At 38.9% G+C, this 14661-nt stretch overlaps 1 protein-coding gene across 1 annotated transcript in view; it reads left to right on the top strand.

The window, feature by feature from the left end:
- The window catches only part of LOC121946930 (plexin-B1-like), a 33302-nt gene extending 19492 nt beyond the window's left edge, over positions 1–13810 (top strand). The window contains exons 19-34 of the mRNA XM_042491765.1: positions 549–783; positions 1162–1404; positions 1612–1788; positions 3559–3707; positions 4710–4810; positions 4905–5122; positions 5433–5611; positions 5703–5769; positions 6984–7130; positions 7643–7817; positions 8238–8341; positions 9408–9492; positions 10765–10937; positions 11264–11424; positions 13238–13385; positions 13721–13810. Of these exons, the coding sequence (XP_042347699.1) occupies positions 549–783; positions 1162–1404; positions 1612–1788; positions 3559–3707; positions 4710–4810; positions 4905–5122; positions 5433–5611; positions 5703–5769; positions 6984–7130; positions 7643–7817; positions 8238–8341; positions 9408–9492; positions 10765–10937; positions 11264–11424; positions 13238–13385; positions 13721–13789 (2431 nt within the window). The 3' untranslated portion in view covers positions 13790–13810. The remainder of the gene's footprint in view (positions 1–548; positions 784–1161; positions 1405–1611; positions 1789–3558; positions 3708–4709; positions 4811–4904; positions 5123–5432; positions 5612–5702; positions 5770–6983; positions 7131–7642; positions 7818–8237; positions 8342–9407; positions 9493–10764; positions 10938–11263; positions 11425–13237; positions 13386–13720) is intronic.
- The last annotated feature ends 851 nt before the right edge of the window (positions 13811–14661 follow it).

Below are 14661 nucleotides of genomic sequence, written 5' to 3'. Positions count from 1 at the left end.
ACACTGTCAAACAACACGGCACTCCTTAAACGTGAATCAAGATCCTGTTACTGCATCATGTCATTTTTTGGTTTAATTGTTTTCATAAACATATTTTTTCAGCGCACTGTTTAGCTGTTAAAGAAGAAGCTCTGGACACTGGGTGTTGTTTGTTTTGGCAGAGGAGTGTGATTTTTCTTTAATTTTTCACATATTATCTGTCTTATTTAGTGTGTTTAGTTTAGACCGTTTCAGCAAAAATGAAAAAAAAAGTTTTCCCCCCTTTTTGAAAAAAAAATAAAGGTTACCAACTGGTTAAGGTTAAGTAAGGTTTAGTTGTAAGTGTCATATCTCAGGATGCAGAAAAGCTGCTGCTGTGTGCAGTTCCTCCTGTAGTCTTAAAAAACATAAAGTGAAACATTGAGGTGGAGCAAAGTTTGCACCTCTGATGGTCAGCTGTGACAGCCTTAGTAAAAGACTCCATGTGCAAGACTGACTCCATGACTCCAAGACTCTTAATATGAAATGTGATGAATAAATCTTTGTTTTTTTCTATTTTGCCTTTGCAGTGGAGGCCGAATTATCAGAGTTTCGGGTCAAAACCTGGATGTGGTGCAAGAGCCGAAAATGAGGGTTACCCTCAGTCCTCCTGATACTCTCCCTCCCAGGAGGAGAAGGAGCATCAATGGGAGGAACGAAGGAAGCCGAAACAGACGTCAGGATCATCGGGGTCCACTGAAGAGATGGAGACGGATTGTCCCAGAAGTGGACTGCCCAGAGGGGACACTGTGTCATGTCAAACAGGCCGGTTTCATACACAAAAAAAAAGGAATGTACTTAATATCTATCTTTGTGTTTTTTTTTTTTTATAGTTTTCTTTAAAATATATAAGCCTAAAAAGAGAGAATTGTTTTCTTTACAAACTAAAATATCACTAATACACCTTACATGACAAATAGATACTTTTATTGTTGCTGTGGGAAAATTGGTTTGCAGCATTTCACAAAGGCATTTTAGCACACAAACAAAAAGTCAGCATACTATACACATACCAATCTCATGACAGACACACAAACCAAAAAAACATTGCAGTAGACCTATAAAAAGGCTGGATGGCTGACATACTCATTTATATGCTTATTCAGATGCTCATTATGTTATTGCTCCTGTGCTCTCCTTCAGTACGAGTCTCGCTGCACAGTCAACAGCTCCTCCCTCATCTTGTGTCCGACTCCGGCGGTGGGTCCAGAGGCCAGGAGGGCCAGGGTCAAAGTTCATTTCCTGTTGGACAGCTTGCATTTTGACTTCAGCACCGTGGGGAATGAAGCCTTCAGCTACGAGCCCAACCCGCAGCTCTACCCGCTGAGCCAGAACGACCCAAGCAAACCCTACCACCACAAGCCTGGCAGCATCATCTCTGTCGAGGTGGGCGCCAAAAACCCTCAGATGAAAAACCCACTTCTCTTCTTCTTTATGCTCCCAGTGTATGAGTCGATCTACAGGCTTCAAAACAGCTTTGAAAACTAAACATTGCACTTAAAATATTAATATATTAATCCCGACATTCCCTACAATGTTGAGTTCAACTCAGATACGTCATGCTGTATGTCATTGTGTATCTTTCCCCTCTAGGGAGAGAATCTGGATTTAGCCATCTACAAGCACGAGGTAGAGGCTCGGATAGGGGCAGGGGTGTGTTCAGTGAAGACTTTGACCCACAACCACTTGTACTGTGAACCGCCAGCTCAGCAGCCGTCCATCACAGCCAGCAAGAAACAGGATGGCACAGACAGTCTGCCTGAGTTCACAGTGAGTCAGAGTTCTCGCAAATCAGTAAAAAAGACTGAAAAGGCATCGAATTCATCGATGTAAAAATAAGGCCTTAATTGGTATTAAAATGTCTTAAATCAGTCTGTCAGACATCTTAAAAATGTAAAGAGATGTGGTTATATTCATTATTTTCTTCTGGCGTTGCATTGTGAAAATTTTGATTAACAGAATGCTTATGGCATATCATTCATGCAGATAAGGATAGAGGAACCAATGACACATATACTGACACCAATCACATGACAAATTAAACTTTTGCTTACTTTAATAATAATATACCTTTTCTATGTGTTCTTTTTTAGGAGGTTTATTTTTTTCAGCATTTTAAGTATATTATTTAACTTTTTAACTAGATCAGCAAAGTTGTGATTTATGTTACAATAAACATTTTGACAAAACAGTTCCTAACCCTAAATAACTGATGCAGGTTCATGTTTTTTTTTCTTAAAAAATTTTTATCATAAAATTAATTACAAGTGGCATTAAAAAGTCTTTAATTTAACTTGTATTAGGCTGTAGGAACCCTGTGAGTAAATGTTATTGAAAACCTGAAAAGCAAGTTGCATATTTACATTTAGTATGATTCTACTGCAGCCTGGGTTGGTTAGTTTCGGCTTAGGAGGTAGAGCGTGTTGTCCACTAATCGAAAGATTGGCTGTTTGATCCTGGCTTTTCCATTGCACATGTCAAAGTATTCTTGGGCAAAATACTGACCCCCAAATTGTTAGTGTGTGAGTGTATGTGATTGTTAAATTGAGCAGCGGCTGCACAAGTGTATGAGTGTGTGTGTGTGTGTGTGTGAATGTAATATGTAGTGTTAAAGCACTTTGAGTTGGTGGAAGACTATTTACAAATGCAAGTCCATTCATCATTTAAAGAAGACCTTATATTCATATAATGTTACAATGTCAGATGTTTATATTTAATGGAGACAAAGGTTCAAATATTGAGGTAAGAAAATCCACACACTAGATTGTGCTCGTAAATATTAAATACAATTACCACCGAGGTGACGTGGTCTGATGAAGAGCGTGAAGCAGAAAACGTCACCTCAGTGGTATTTGTATTTAATATTTATGGGAGCATAATCTGGAGTGCAGACTTTGTTTTTCTTCTCCTGTATTATCTCTTGTTTAGTACCTAGTTTTAGTCGTCCGGGCGGTGTGTCAGATTCTGAATGTTCTGTGTCAGGCTTTTTCTACTCTTGAGACAAGCTGACATCAGCCCATGACGGATTTTGATACACTGCTAGATGGAGCTACATGCTAACTTTAGTTAAACTGATAATGGTGGTTGCCAATATATTCCTGCTGGAACATGTCTGGTTGTGTTTAGAGCTTGTAGTGGTGATTTTTTTTTTACAAAAGAAAGTGCAGCTTTAATCCATTACAGTCGTTTCCTCGCGGTGACAGTGCTGACATGACAAGATGCAGAAGATCTGGAAATGCTGACCAATTAGACCAGATGGGCTTGTTTGGAAGAGACAGGCCTTAGAACGAGGCGTTGCAGACAGAGATAGAGTACGGGTGTTCTAGCACAGACCGGATAAGGAAAATACAGTGTGTTTTGAATATTAAAGCATGAAAACATGTTCAAGTAGAAACCCAAAATACAAGCATGAACCTGAGCATAGTAGGTCCCCTTTAAACAAGAATATGGATTCCGCAGCAATTCAAGCAACAACAGTGTATGATTGCACTAATCTGCTTGTTCATCTTGATCTCTGAGTCGGTTGCTTGTGCTTTCCAGGTGAAAATGGGGAATCTTAACTTCTCTCTGGGCAGAGTTCAGTATGACAGCCAGGCTCAGTCTACGTTTCCTCTGGAGGCTCAGGTGGGAGTCGGCGTGGGAGCCTCCATAGTGGCTCTCATTGTGCTCATCATAGTCCTCATTTACAGGTAAACACAGACAGCACTCAGGTATTTCACTTCAATTCAGCTGACTTACCTGAATGCCCTCAGCAGTAGTACAGTTGTAGGAATATGGTTTCCAATTACACATGCCATTTTATTTCTACCTGTGTTGTTATTCTTCTTCTATTAACCCTTTTAAACCTGTTTATTTTTTTTCCAAAACATAGGAAGAAGGTAATGAGCAGCTTAACAATAAGTGGCCCCAATTTATCAAGAAATCAGCAAAAACCTAAAAGGAAATTACCCGAAAATAGTCAAGGCAAAGCAGCTTTATTTGTATGGCAAGGCAATTCACAGATTGCTTAACAGATCAATAAAATATTCAAACATAATGAAGGATACCGATTTACAATAAAAGAGTAAAGAGATAAGATATAAAAGGTAAAAATAATTACTACATTATTTGAAATTTTAAAATAAAAATAATAATTAAAAATAGCAAAGTGCAGACAACGGATGCAAAGATAATAAATTTTAAAATATGTTTGGAGTGGGTGGAATAGTTTTTAGCATTGTCTTAAAAGGGGTCAGAGTCAGTGCTTGTCTAGAATGAGCGAAAAAGAAAAGTAAAACAACTAAAGGAAACAATGAAAATACTTATTAAAGTGCTCATATATTAATTTACTTATTTAGTTAAAATAAAAGAAAATAAAAAAAAAAAAAAAAAGAAAATATTTTTTAAAATCTTTTAAAATGTGTAATATTATAATTAAGGAATTTTCAATATAATTAGTTTCCCTAGCTTTTTTTAAATAATTTTTCTAAGTCAATTAATTTCTTGCAATTTATAACATTTCTTACCAGGATGCTTTTCTCCTTTTTCTCATGTTTTGAATGAAATCTCACATATTTGGCCAGGGTTTCAAAAGTTTATATATCTGTGAAAACAGCACAAGGAAAGTAATCTTGCTCCAGTTTTGAAAGGGTTAACAAAGAGATGCTCTAATTTTTTCCCTAAATGTTGTCTGCATCGTTGTTGTTTGTCAGGAGGAAGAGCAAACAGGCCATGAGGGATTATAAGAAGGTGCAGATCCAACTGGAGAACCTGGAGACCAGTGTGAGAGATCGCTGCAAGAAGGAGTTCACAGGTACAAACCAGAGCTTCTGTAACTAAAAAAAAAAAAAAAAGTGTTGTCCCAACATGCACAAACTGAGGTTATTATCCCCTCCCCGCTCCTTCAGACCTGATGACAGAGATGATGGACATGTCCAGTGATTTGGTGGGTTCAGGGATTCCCTTCCTGGATTACCGGGCGTACGCCGAGCGCATTTTCTTCCCAGGCCACCAGGAGTCCCCACTGAGGCGAGATCTGGATGTTCCCGAGAGTCGGAGGCAGACTGTGGAGCAGGGGCTGGTTCAGCTGTCCAATCTGCTCAACAGTAAACTCTTTCTCACCAAGGTCAGCCAACAGGGTTATGTTTTTTTAGTCCATAATTGCAGCACATTATTTAACAAAAAAAACAATCATTTAAAGAGTGCGCTGGATATCTGGTTACACCCACATTACAACCAGGGGAACCAAATCTTTATTCAGATACTTTCACTGACACTCAGGGAAAATAAATTATTCACCCTCATACTTAAAGTTGAATTATTATTGTAATACTGTAATACAGATTTGGCAATGGCTACTTTTAATACTAACTTGCTGTTACAGGGAGATGTGTCAGGTTTTTCTTTACATCTTCTTATCCCTGTTATCTTTTCAGTTTATTCACACTTTGGAGGTGCAGCGGACATTTTCTCCAAGGGACCGCGCCTATGTGGCCTCTCTGCTGACTGTGGCCCTGCATGGGAAACTGGAGTACTTCACAGACATCCTGAAGACACTGCTTAATGATCTCGTGGAACAGTATGTGGCCAAGAACCCCAAACTGATGCTCAGGAGGTGAGAGGGGCAGTCAGATGGTCTGTTTATGTTTAGCACAAGTATTTTCTTTATCCATAAAATGTTTGCTTATGGATGCTTCCTTTTCCAGAACGGAGTCGGTGGTTGAGAAGCTTTTGACAAACTGGATGTCCATCTGTCTGTTTACCTTCCTGAGGGTATGCACGTATATGTATACACAGTATACGTTACACCTGACATGAGAGGCATATTGGTTTAAACTCAGACCACTTTTGACCTCACAGGGTTAAAAGTGTAAAAACAGAGATATTACAACTGGTGCTCTATAGACAATACAACATAAATATACATTATTGCATCGCATAATTAAATGCGCAACAGAGAAAAACGGTAATTGCAATTAGTCTGAAATACTAATATCATAAGATACCACTCCATCAGTACTTATACAGTCACTTATCGACTATATAAAAGTTACCCCTTCTCCTCTGTACAGGTTATTAAAGCTCAGTGGTTCCCAGCATTGTTGTCTTGTGACCTGTTTAAGAAGCAATGTCCTTTTGACCACAATTAGAGGTTAGGGCTTTGTTGTGGACAAGAATAGAGTGCTGTCGTCGTTTGAAATTAGTTCACTCATCCTGAAGTCAATAGGTTTTTTAAACTGTTTTTTTGGTAAGCTGCATGAAAGTTTAAGAGACTTTTATGCCTTGTTCTACGACATAAATGTAACTTGTGAATTTTGAACCTTTTACGTCTTAAAATGGCTAACAAGTGGCTAAATGAGACTACACAATGTTAACACACTGAACATGATTTTACAGACTGGATTCGGTAATGATGTTAAAGCCATGCGACTGTAGTGTAGTTTGGTAATAGATAATCATTAGATTTTCACTTCTGACAATTGCATGTATGCTTCAAAAAAGAAAAATGTGATGTATGTTTAGGAAAATTATCTTGCTGAACAAGATATGTGAGTGCTGTTGGTCACAGATCTTATTTTATGCAATAATCCAAATTCCAATGGAAAAATCCTATTGGCTTTTTTGTCAAGGGAACCAGGGTGATGCTTACTTCTGGGTCAACCTGCAAAAAACTGTCGTCACTACAGCTCTCTGTTGTTCAATCAAAGAAAGTTTATGTGAATTAGGTTTACATTTTATAATACATAAATTACACATCTCTTAAGTAAGAAATACTTTACATTTGAAACATTTATATAAAACACTATACTGACACAACTACAAATGAATGCACTCTACCTCATGACCTCCTCTACAGACAGGCTAGCCAATCCTGGCTGCTCAGATGCAGAGAAAAGCACTCGATCAGGACACTCAATGAATGACTCTTAAATTAAATTCTGTCGTGTTAGGACACTGTTGACCCTTCTGTCTTTATGCTTGGCCAGGAATCAGCAGGGGAGTCGTTCTACATGCTGTTCAGAGCAATAAAGCACCAGGTGGACAAGGGACCTGTGGACGCTGTGACAGGAAAAGCCAAGTACACACTGAATGACAATAGGCTGCTGCGAGAGGACGTGGAGTACCGCACGCTGGTCAGAGCACACATAGACACAATATAAAGTATATAAACACAGTTAATATGTTAACACTGTCAAAGGCACAAAACAATCGAAGAAGTTTATATAAATGAAAAAGCAGACTTTTTAAATTGTTTTGATGCTTCTTTCCCTAATTTTGAATAGCATTAAAGGTTATATATACCACATTCAGAGCCTTAATGTAGCAGAAAACGCCATTTACTTTGGAAAGATTAAATGGAGTAATGAAATTCGAAGACGAGAATGGAGTCACACCACCTCTGTGTGAGTTGTAATAGCTTCTCTGTTCTTTGTTCGGTTGGATTCGGCCACGCATGCTCGTTAGTGCATGTGAATGCTTGTGTGCTGCCTCTTTTTTTAAATCTAAATTTAAATGACAATTAAGATAACAAGTTTTACACAAACCACTGCGTCACACACTTGAACATTCGGACACTTTCCTACAAACTGAAATTTTGCTAACAATTTTTTTCTAACAATAATCACCCTTCTGTTCATCTGTCCAGACCCTAAATGTTGTGATGCCGGCTGCAGCCGCCAGCGGAGGTGCTACTACCCAGACGGTACCTGCCAAAGTCCTGGACTGTGACACCATCACCCAAGTGAAGGAGAAACTTCTGGAACAAACCTGGAAGGGGACCTCCTTTTCCCAGAGGCCTCACATTGACTCACTACACCTTGGTGAGTCAAGTTTGTTTTATGACACTTCACTCCTCTTTAGCATCTGACTGTTGTGATGAGTTGGTCAGATGGAGCAGTTGATCACAGTAACTAGTGGGCTGGTTATATTTAAGCATAGAAAGTGTCTACAGTGGTAGCTATGGAGGCCACGCAGCAAACATTCACTCTGCACAAATCCTGCTTTACAACTGCAGGCAATCCATTTGTTGATATCATAAAGTCGGATTAGAGTCTTCAAACACAGTTAAATCTTTTGATCAAAGAATTACTAGGCCTTTCCATGCGCACCCAGATTACCAAAAAGAGATGAAAACTTTCATTTTCTCGTTGTGAAGCAACACACGTGTCATATATGTCTATTGAAACTAAATCTGCGGTGGTGAGCAGCAGCATGAGGTTACATAAACATTTTCCCTCCAGAGTGGCGTGCAGGTGTTGCGGGTCACCTAATCCTGTCAGACGAGGACCTGACGTCAGTAGTGCAAGGCTCATGGAAGCGTCTCAATACACTGCAACACTACAAGGTACGTGCAAGTCACACAAACACTAACCTACATAGAAACATATCAACCATGCATGTTGATTGTGAAAAGCTAAGGCTACGAAAAAATAAGTTTTTGTCATATTTGCTGAAACGAGGCGGGTTTCCATTACAGATCTGCAGAACAGTTTTTTCAAAATTTCAATCAAACACAATTTCGAGATGACTCAGGTTCCATTAAGTGATGTTATGCAACTTCTTCTCTCGTAATATCATTCCAAGAAGCATGGCGATGGATGTTTAAGACATTAGCCGGTTTACTTACTACCCCACTAGCTGTCATTATTTCCAACTGAAGGTGATGTAGGCGGGTTATGTGAGCAATAATGGAAAGGCAAGCCCCTTATACATGGGAGTGGCCACAGGGATTTCTGGGAAGTGATAGTCCATGATTTCACAGAGGAATTGTAGATTCAAAACTTCCGGGTGATCTGCTCAGCTGATGCAATAACACCTCTTGTAGTGCCTGCTTCATCATGCCTGAGGGAGCCAGTTCGTACCACCGAGCACATACCCATAGCACCATGTGACCTATAAAAGCCAAAAAATGTTTCTGTTGCAGTTTTGCAAAATATGGCTTTTTAGAATCACCTAAAATACTACCTCATGCGAGCACTTAAACTTTTTAAGTCTTTCTAGAAATCTATGTCTTTCCATGAGGCATATTTTATGTTTGCAATTTCAATTTTTCGCAATTGAGGGTTAATGGAACCCTGCCTACTGTAACTGTATCGTATCTGTAGTCCTCGAGAAAAATACATGCCTGTGGCTCATCCCACTCCTGCAGAAGACTGAAAGTGAAAGTGCACACTGTTGTTGGCAACGCGTGTGCACTTAGACGACTCCTTGGCTCTGATTGGTTCGTGCATAGTGGATTCTTTCAAATGCCTCAAGGAGGAGCCAGAGGAACTTTTTTTTTCCACAATTCTTTATCTCGTGTACTACTGTCACGGAATAATAACTGTTACAATATAGTATTTTTGTAAAAGATCTCCACTGAACCTTTGAGGCAGGAAGTGTGAAAGTTGTGATACAACTGTGTGATGCAGGTTCCTGATGGAGCAACGGTGGCCCTCGTCCCCAGGAACACCAAAAATCACCTTCACGACAGCCATGATTACATGCCTGGAGAAAGTGAGTCTCTTGCACTAATTTGGGGATATTACGTGAATACATAATTCAGAAACAAATACATAGGAAAAAAATCACTTTTAGTAGCCGCAGTGATGTGACAACGAGGTTCATAGCTTTCTGATTTTTTTCAGACTTCAGACTAGCATCAAATTCATCTGGGGCTTCTACAGTAATACACACAACTACAGATTTAAAGAAAAATCTTGCAATATTGCCCTGTGAAATTCTGTCTGTTTTTTTCCCTCTGTTAACGCTTCACGTTCTATTACCACTATTCATATTCACCCAGACAATTAGCATTAACAAAGCTGGTATCTGTACTAGGTTTGTAGTCTAAACTGAATACTAACATAAACTTTCCAAATGCTATTTGTTTGAGAAACTATAAGGTAATTATAGCTTACTAAAACCTAATTAAAAAAAATAAAACTAGGTGAAAAAAAATTCGTTTACTAAAATTAGTCAATTTAGTCAAATTTGTCAACACAACACGTTGAAGATTTTGTCCTTGTGTTTTAGACTGGTCTTCATGACTTCCATCAGCTTTCACAAAGTGCTGTGTTTTTATTGTAATACCTATTCTGGGCTTCTTTAAAAAAAACAATATTGAAACTAATAAAAACTTTACAAAACCAAAGCATTTTAAAACAGTAAAATAAAAAAATAATATAAAAGTATATTTACTCTGGTTTAGACTTACTTTTTTATTTTCCTTTTGTTTTGTTTCAGTTCAATGTTTTTTTGAACTTCACCTGAACACACATACTCGTGACCATGTATTTCATGTGTGCGTTGGCAGCTGTATCCAGATGTTACTCCTGTACAAGTGAACAATGATGGTCATCCAGTCATGTGTTAGCCTCTGGCTGAAGAGAGTCTAAATAACCAGGCGAGGGCGCTGTTTGACTTTGTAATGTTGCGCTGGGTAGGATGAAGTGAAAAGCTGAGAGACAGTAATAAAGGTAGTGGTAACACAGCAGAGAAATAATACTATACTATACTAATAATACTGTTGAATGTAGCTTTATTGTTTAAACTAGTTTGTGCTATAATGTTGATGCTAACTTGTGTTTGCAGGCTTTCACATTGTTTCAAAAGTCACGAAAAGTCCTAAAATGACCAAAACCAAAGAAAACAGCTCAACTGTCTGTCATGTTTCTCATCACTGTTCAGAGTTTAAACAAAACCTTGCATGGTATGAGCTTAGCTTGCAGCCATACTGAACCAATTAAACAAAAGTAAACTAATTCCACTGTCATTCACTCCTGCCAGAGACGCCCATGCTGGATGATGGGGAGGAAGGAGGAGTGAGGCTCTGGCATCTGGTGAAAGCCAGCGAGGAGTCGGAGCTGCCCAAGCACAGGAGAGGTAGTTTGAGGGAGAGGGGCGGCGAGAGAGCCAAGGCTATCCCCGAGATCTACCTCACACGACTGCTCTCCATGAAGGTAAAACACATGATCCAAATGTCATCCATCAGGGTGGCGCACACGCATTTATATTCGAGAGAGGTTGTACATATTTACATAGTAGATTGCTACATTCTTTCTAGAAACTATCCAAAAATATTTTACAAAAAGGTTTAAAAAGAAACAGCAAAGGAAAAACGGCCAGTAGTAGGCAAGTAATAATCACAATTAATCACAAGTAAATGGCAATAATGAGAATCATAAGTATACTGTAAGTCAATAGATAACATGGGCTTGATTTTGTGACTGCATGTGTATACAGATCTGATTTATTTATCTGTTCCACTTTATCTGTTCCGTCTCAGGGCACACTGCAGAAGTTTGTGGATGATTTATTCACGGCCATCCTCAGCACCAGTCGTCCCGTACCTCTGGCTGTCAAATACTTTTTCGACTTGTTGGATGAGCAGGCTCTGCAGCACAACATCACGGACCCCGAGACCATCCACATCTGGAAAACCAACAGGTAACTGGCCGGCAGCCGCTTACAAAAGGTTTTGGATGTCAGGAGGCAGGCTTAGAAGCCAAAACTGGTCACGGGCCAACTGCTAGTGGGGCAACATGAGAGGAGAGTTATAAACATGCTTCAGGGGGAATTTATCCAAAGGTTTAAGAACCTTCCGTGTCACCAAAGCCAACTCAAACAGAGCATGTGGACAACAGCTGATCGCATGGATTAAATATAACCTGATGTTAGGATACATTTGAAATACCAGAGCTCAGCCTGCATTTATTTGATTATTTAAAATATGAAAATAGTAAGTGGTTCCTGCTACAATAAAGAGCTTTCCATGGTTCCCACTGTCATGGAAAACCTAGAAAAGTCATGGAATTAGTAAAAATCCATGAATGTTTTAGAAAGGTCATGGAATTTTGTTGTACATAATGAAATTTTTACAATAGTCTTGCCTGAATAACCTTCTGCAATATGTTATATGGCTGCAAATTTATTTTCTGTAGCTGTCAATGTAATCTTACAGACAATGTGTGACTTTTTGATTTACCATCATGTATGTTTCTTCATTTTTTTCCCCCACCCTCTGAGGATGCAAAAGAAATTTCAGTGTAAACTGCCAAAATAGTTGCATCGTATCATACCGCATTGTATCGCATTGCATCATATCGTATCGTATCGTATCGTATCGTATCGTATCGTATCGTATCGTATCGCATTGCATCGCATAGCATCGCATCGTCAAATCTCTTCCTTCACACATTCAAGATAGATAAAACTATATTTGAATAGAGTTTGAATCTAATAGGTAGGGCAAGATTTTTTATTTTTTATTTTTAATTGTTGTAATGGATCATTGAAAAGTTTTAAAATCTTGACTATGACAATGTGTGGGAACCCTGGCTTTCACACTTAATTTGGTCAGAAGAAATTCATATTCATAATAATTCATTTATATTCATAATAAATTAAAACATGAGAAGTCAACATGAGGTCACATAGGCTGTTAAGCATCAAGTCATTTATCGTGTACTGTCATTCTGCATCATCATTGCGACGTGGACCCATTTAGGGAAGTCAAATCACAGTGACTGACAGTCAGTCATCCTGCACTTTACTGAGCCTTATGCTTTTATTTATGTTGTTCTCTGATGTCACAAAAAGCTCACCAAGAAATAATTGATGAACGTTCTTACTTGAGAAGCGAACACACTAAGTTACAGCTATATAAAGATGGTGACCGTGGTAACTATGTTTCTCTAGTTTCACTCACTTTTTAATGTAGAACTGGTGAAATACACAGAACAGGATGCACTTTTAGTTTCTGATTGATCAGGGAAAGTGTTCACATTCACTTTTTGACATACAGTGACCCCATGTTAACCAAATATTCTTTCGTGAATATATGATTGTGGTGAATGATTTTTGCTTGGCCTCTTGTAGTGCTGCTGAAATGCTAGAAATGTAGTTGTTTTTCTTTGAAATTCATGCTAAAATCACATGTCTACTTTCATAAAATCTCGCCATTCATCTGCTTTTCTTTCACACCAAAAAAAAACTTCAGCAGAGTCATCTCAGAAGCAGCTGTTAAAACAGTGCTCTGATTAAACTCCATATAAACTGAATTAAATGTCCAAATGTACCAGAGTTTGTTGGAATGGAACCAAACTCGTGAGATTTGATACCAATGTCAAAGAACTGTCTGGTGTTTGCCAATGGTTTTAATCTGAACAAAATATTCACTTAATATAAAAATGCTTAATATTCATAGAAATCAGTGGATCACTGTTTACATGTTCATTCATTTCCTTGTCTTGTTGAACAGTTTACCGCTGCGGTTCTGGATCAATATCTTGAAGAACCCACAGTTCATCTTTGACGTGCAGACCTCAGACCATGTGGATGCTGTGCTGTCTGTCATCGCCCAGACCTTTATGGATTCCTGCACCATCGCCGACCACAAACTGGGACGGGTGAGCTAATCACTTCAAGGCTCTACTGGTGTTAAAGAACAGTATTATTCTGAACCGCCACAGCTCCAAACACATCCAGAAACACTATACGAGCAAAATAAGGTGAAATGATTTTAGTTCATTGTACGGTAGTACAATAACATGTCTTTTTACATTATATATATTTATATATATATCACGTCTCTACACATGGATGGAAAACCAAATAATATAAATCATCTCATAATGGGCTTTCAAGCTGTTTATCAACAGCGAAATTAGATCAACAAAGCTTCATATGACCTGTTTTATGAGACATTCAGGACACGTTTCTGCCATTTGTCTTCCTCACACAGGACTCTCCCATCAACAAGTTGCTGTACGCCAGAGACATCCCGCGCTACAAACAGATGGTGGAGAGGTAAGAATATGGCAGCCAGTTGCCCCACTGACCCCAGGCATGAAAAACATTCTGGAGGAGAGAGGAGGGGAAGGAAGGAGAGAGTGAGGCCTAGGACAATCTGTCAGTGCCAGACAGAGGGTAGACTAAGCCTGCGAGGCTTCCATGCATGGATGGTCTGAGAGCAGACTGCTACACTTACTGCTGTCTGCTGCACATTAAACCTTGCAGATTACACTGGTGATGTATTGAGGCTTTGCCTGACAAGATTTTTTACGTAACAAACATGCCTGCTTTATAAGCCTTATTAGTCTTATCTGAATTAAAATGGATAAACACTGCAGAGAACTGTGCTCCATCTTCATATTTCCCCTCACTGATGTGCTACAGATTCATCCAACAGTAGAGACGGTGCATCTTTAACAAATGGTACCGTTATAATTGACATCACTGAATTATTATTGCTAGCTTAAAGAGTAACTTGACAACAAATGTAGTGCTCTTCTTTGCCGGCCTGCAGTGCAGCACACTGCAGTGATGTGGTGGTGTACTCAGTGTGTGGTCAGGACACTCTGACATCACTGGTGGGTGTTTGTCTGAGGTACAATTGAAGCTATCAGCAAGAGGAGGTCAGTGTAACAAAGGCTTTCAGCTTGGTATTACATGCCTAATATTAGTCTAAATTTAGACTCCCAATATATTATATCCATGGCTTTGGAAAGTCCAATCAATATTTGAGAATATGAGCTACATTCTTTCCACGCCAGAAACCAGAGAAGTAAGATTTAAACATGATTCTTCGGAATATTTGCTGTTGTTCGTTTGAAATATTGATTAGAATGTGAGCTGCACAGATGAGCTTTTTAGGCTGTAAATATAAATGCACTGTATGTGGTG

Source organism: Plectropomus leopardus, chromosome 8 (genome assembly GCF_008729295.1).
Source record: "Plectropomus leopardus isolate mb chromosome 8, YSFRI_Pleo_2.0, whole genome shotgun sequence".
Classification (NCBI taxonomy): domain Eukaryota; kingdom Metazoa; phylum Chordata; class Actinopteri; order Perciformes; family Serranidae; genus Plectropomus; species Plectropomus leopardus.
This window is presented reverse-complemented; position numbering and strand designations above follow the sequence as displayed.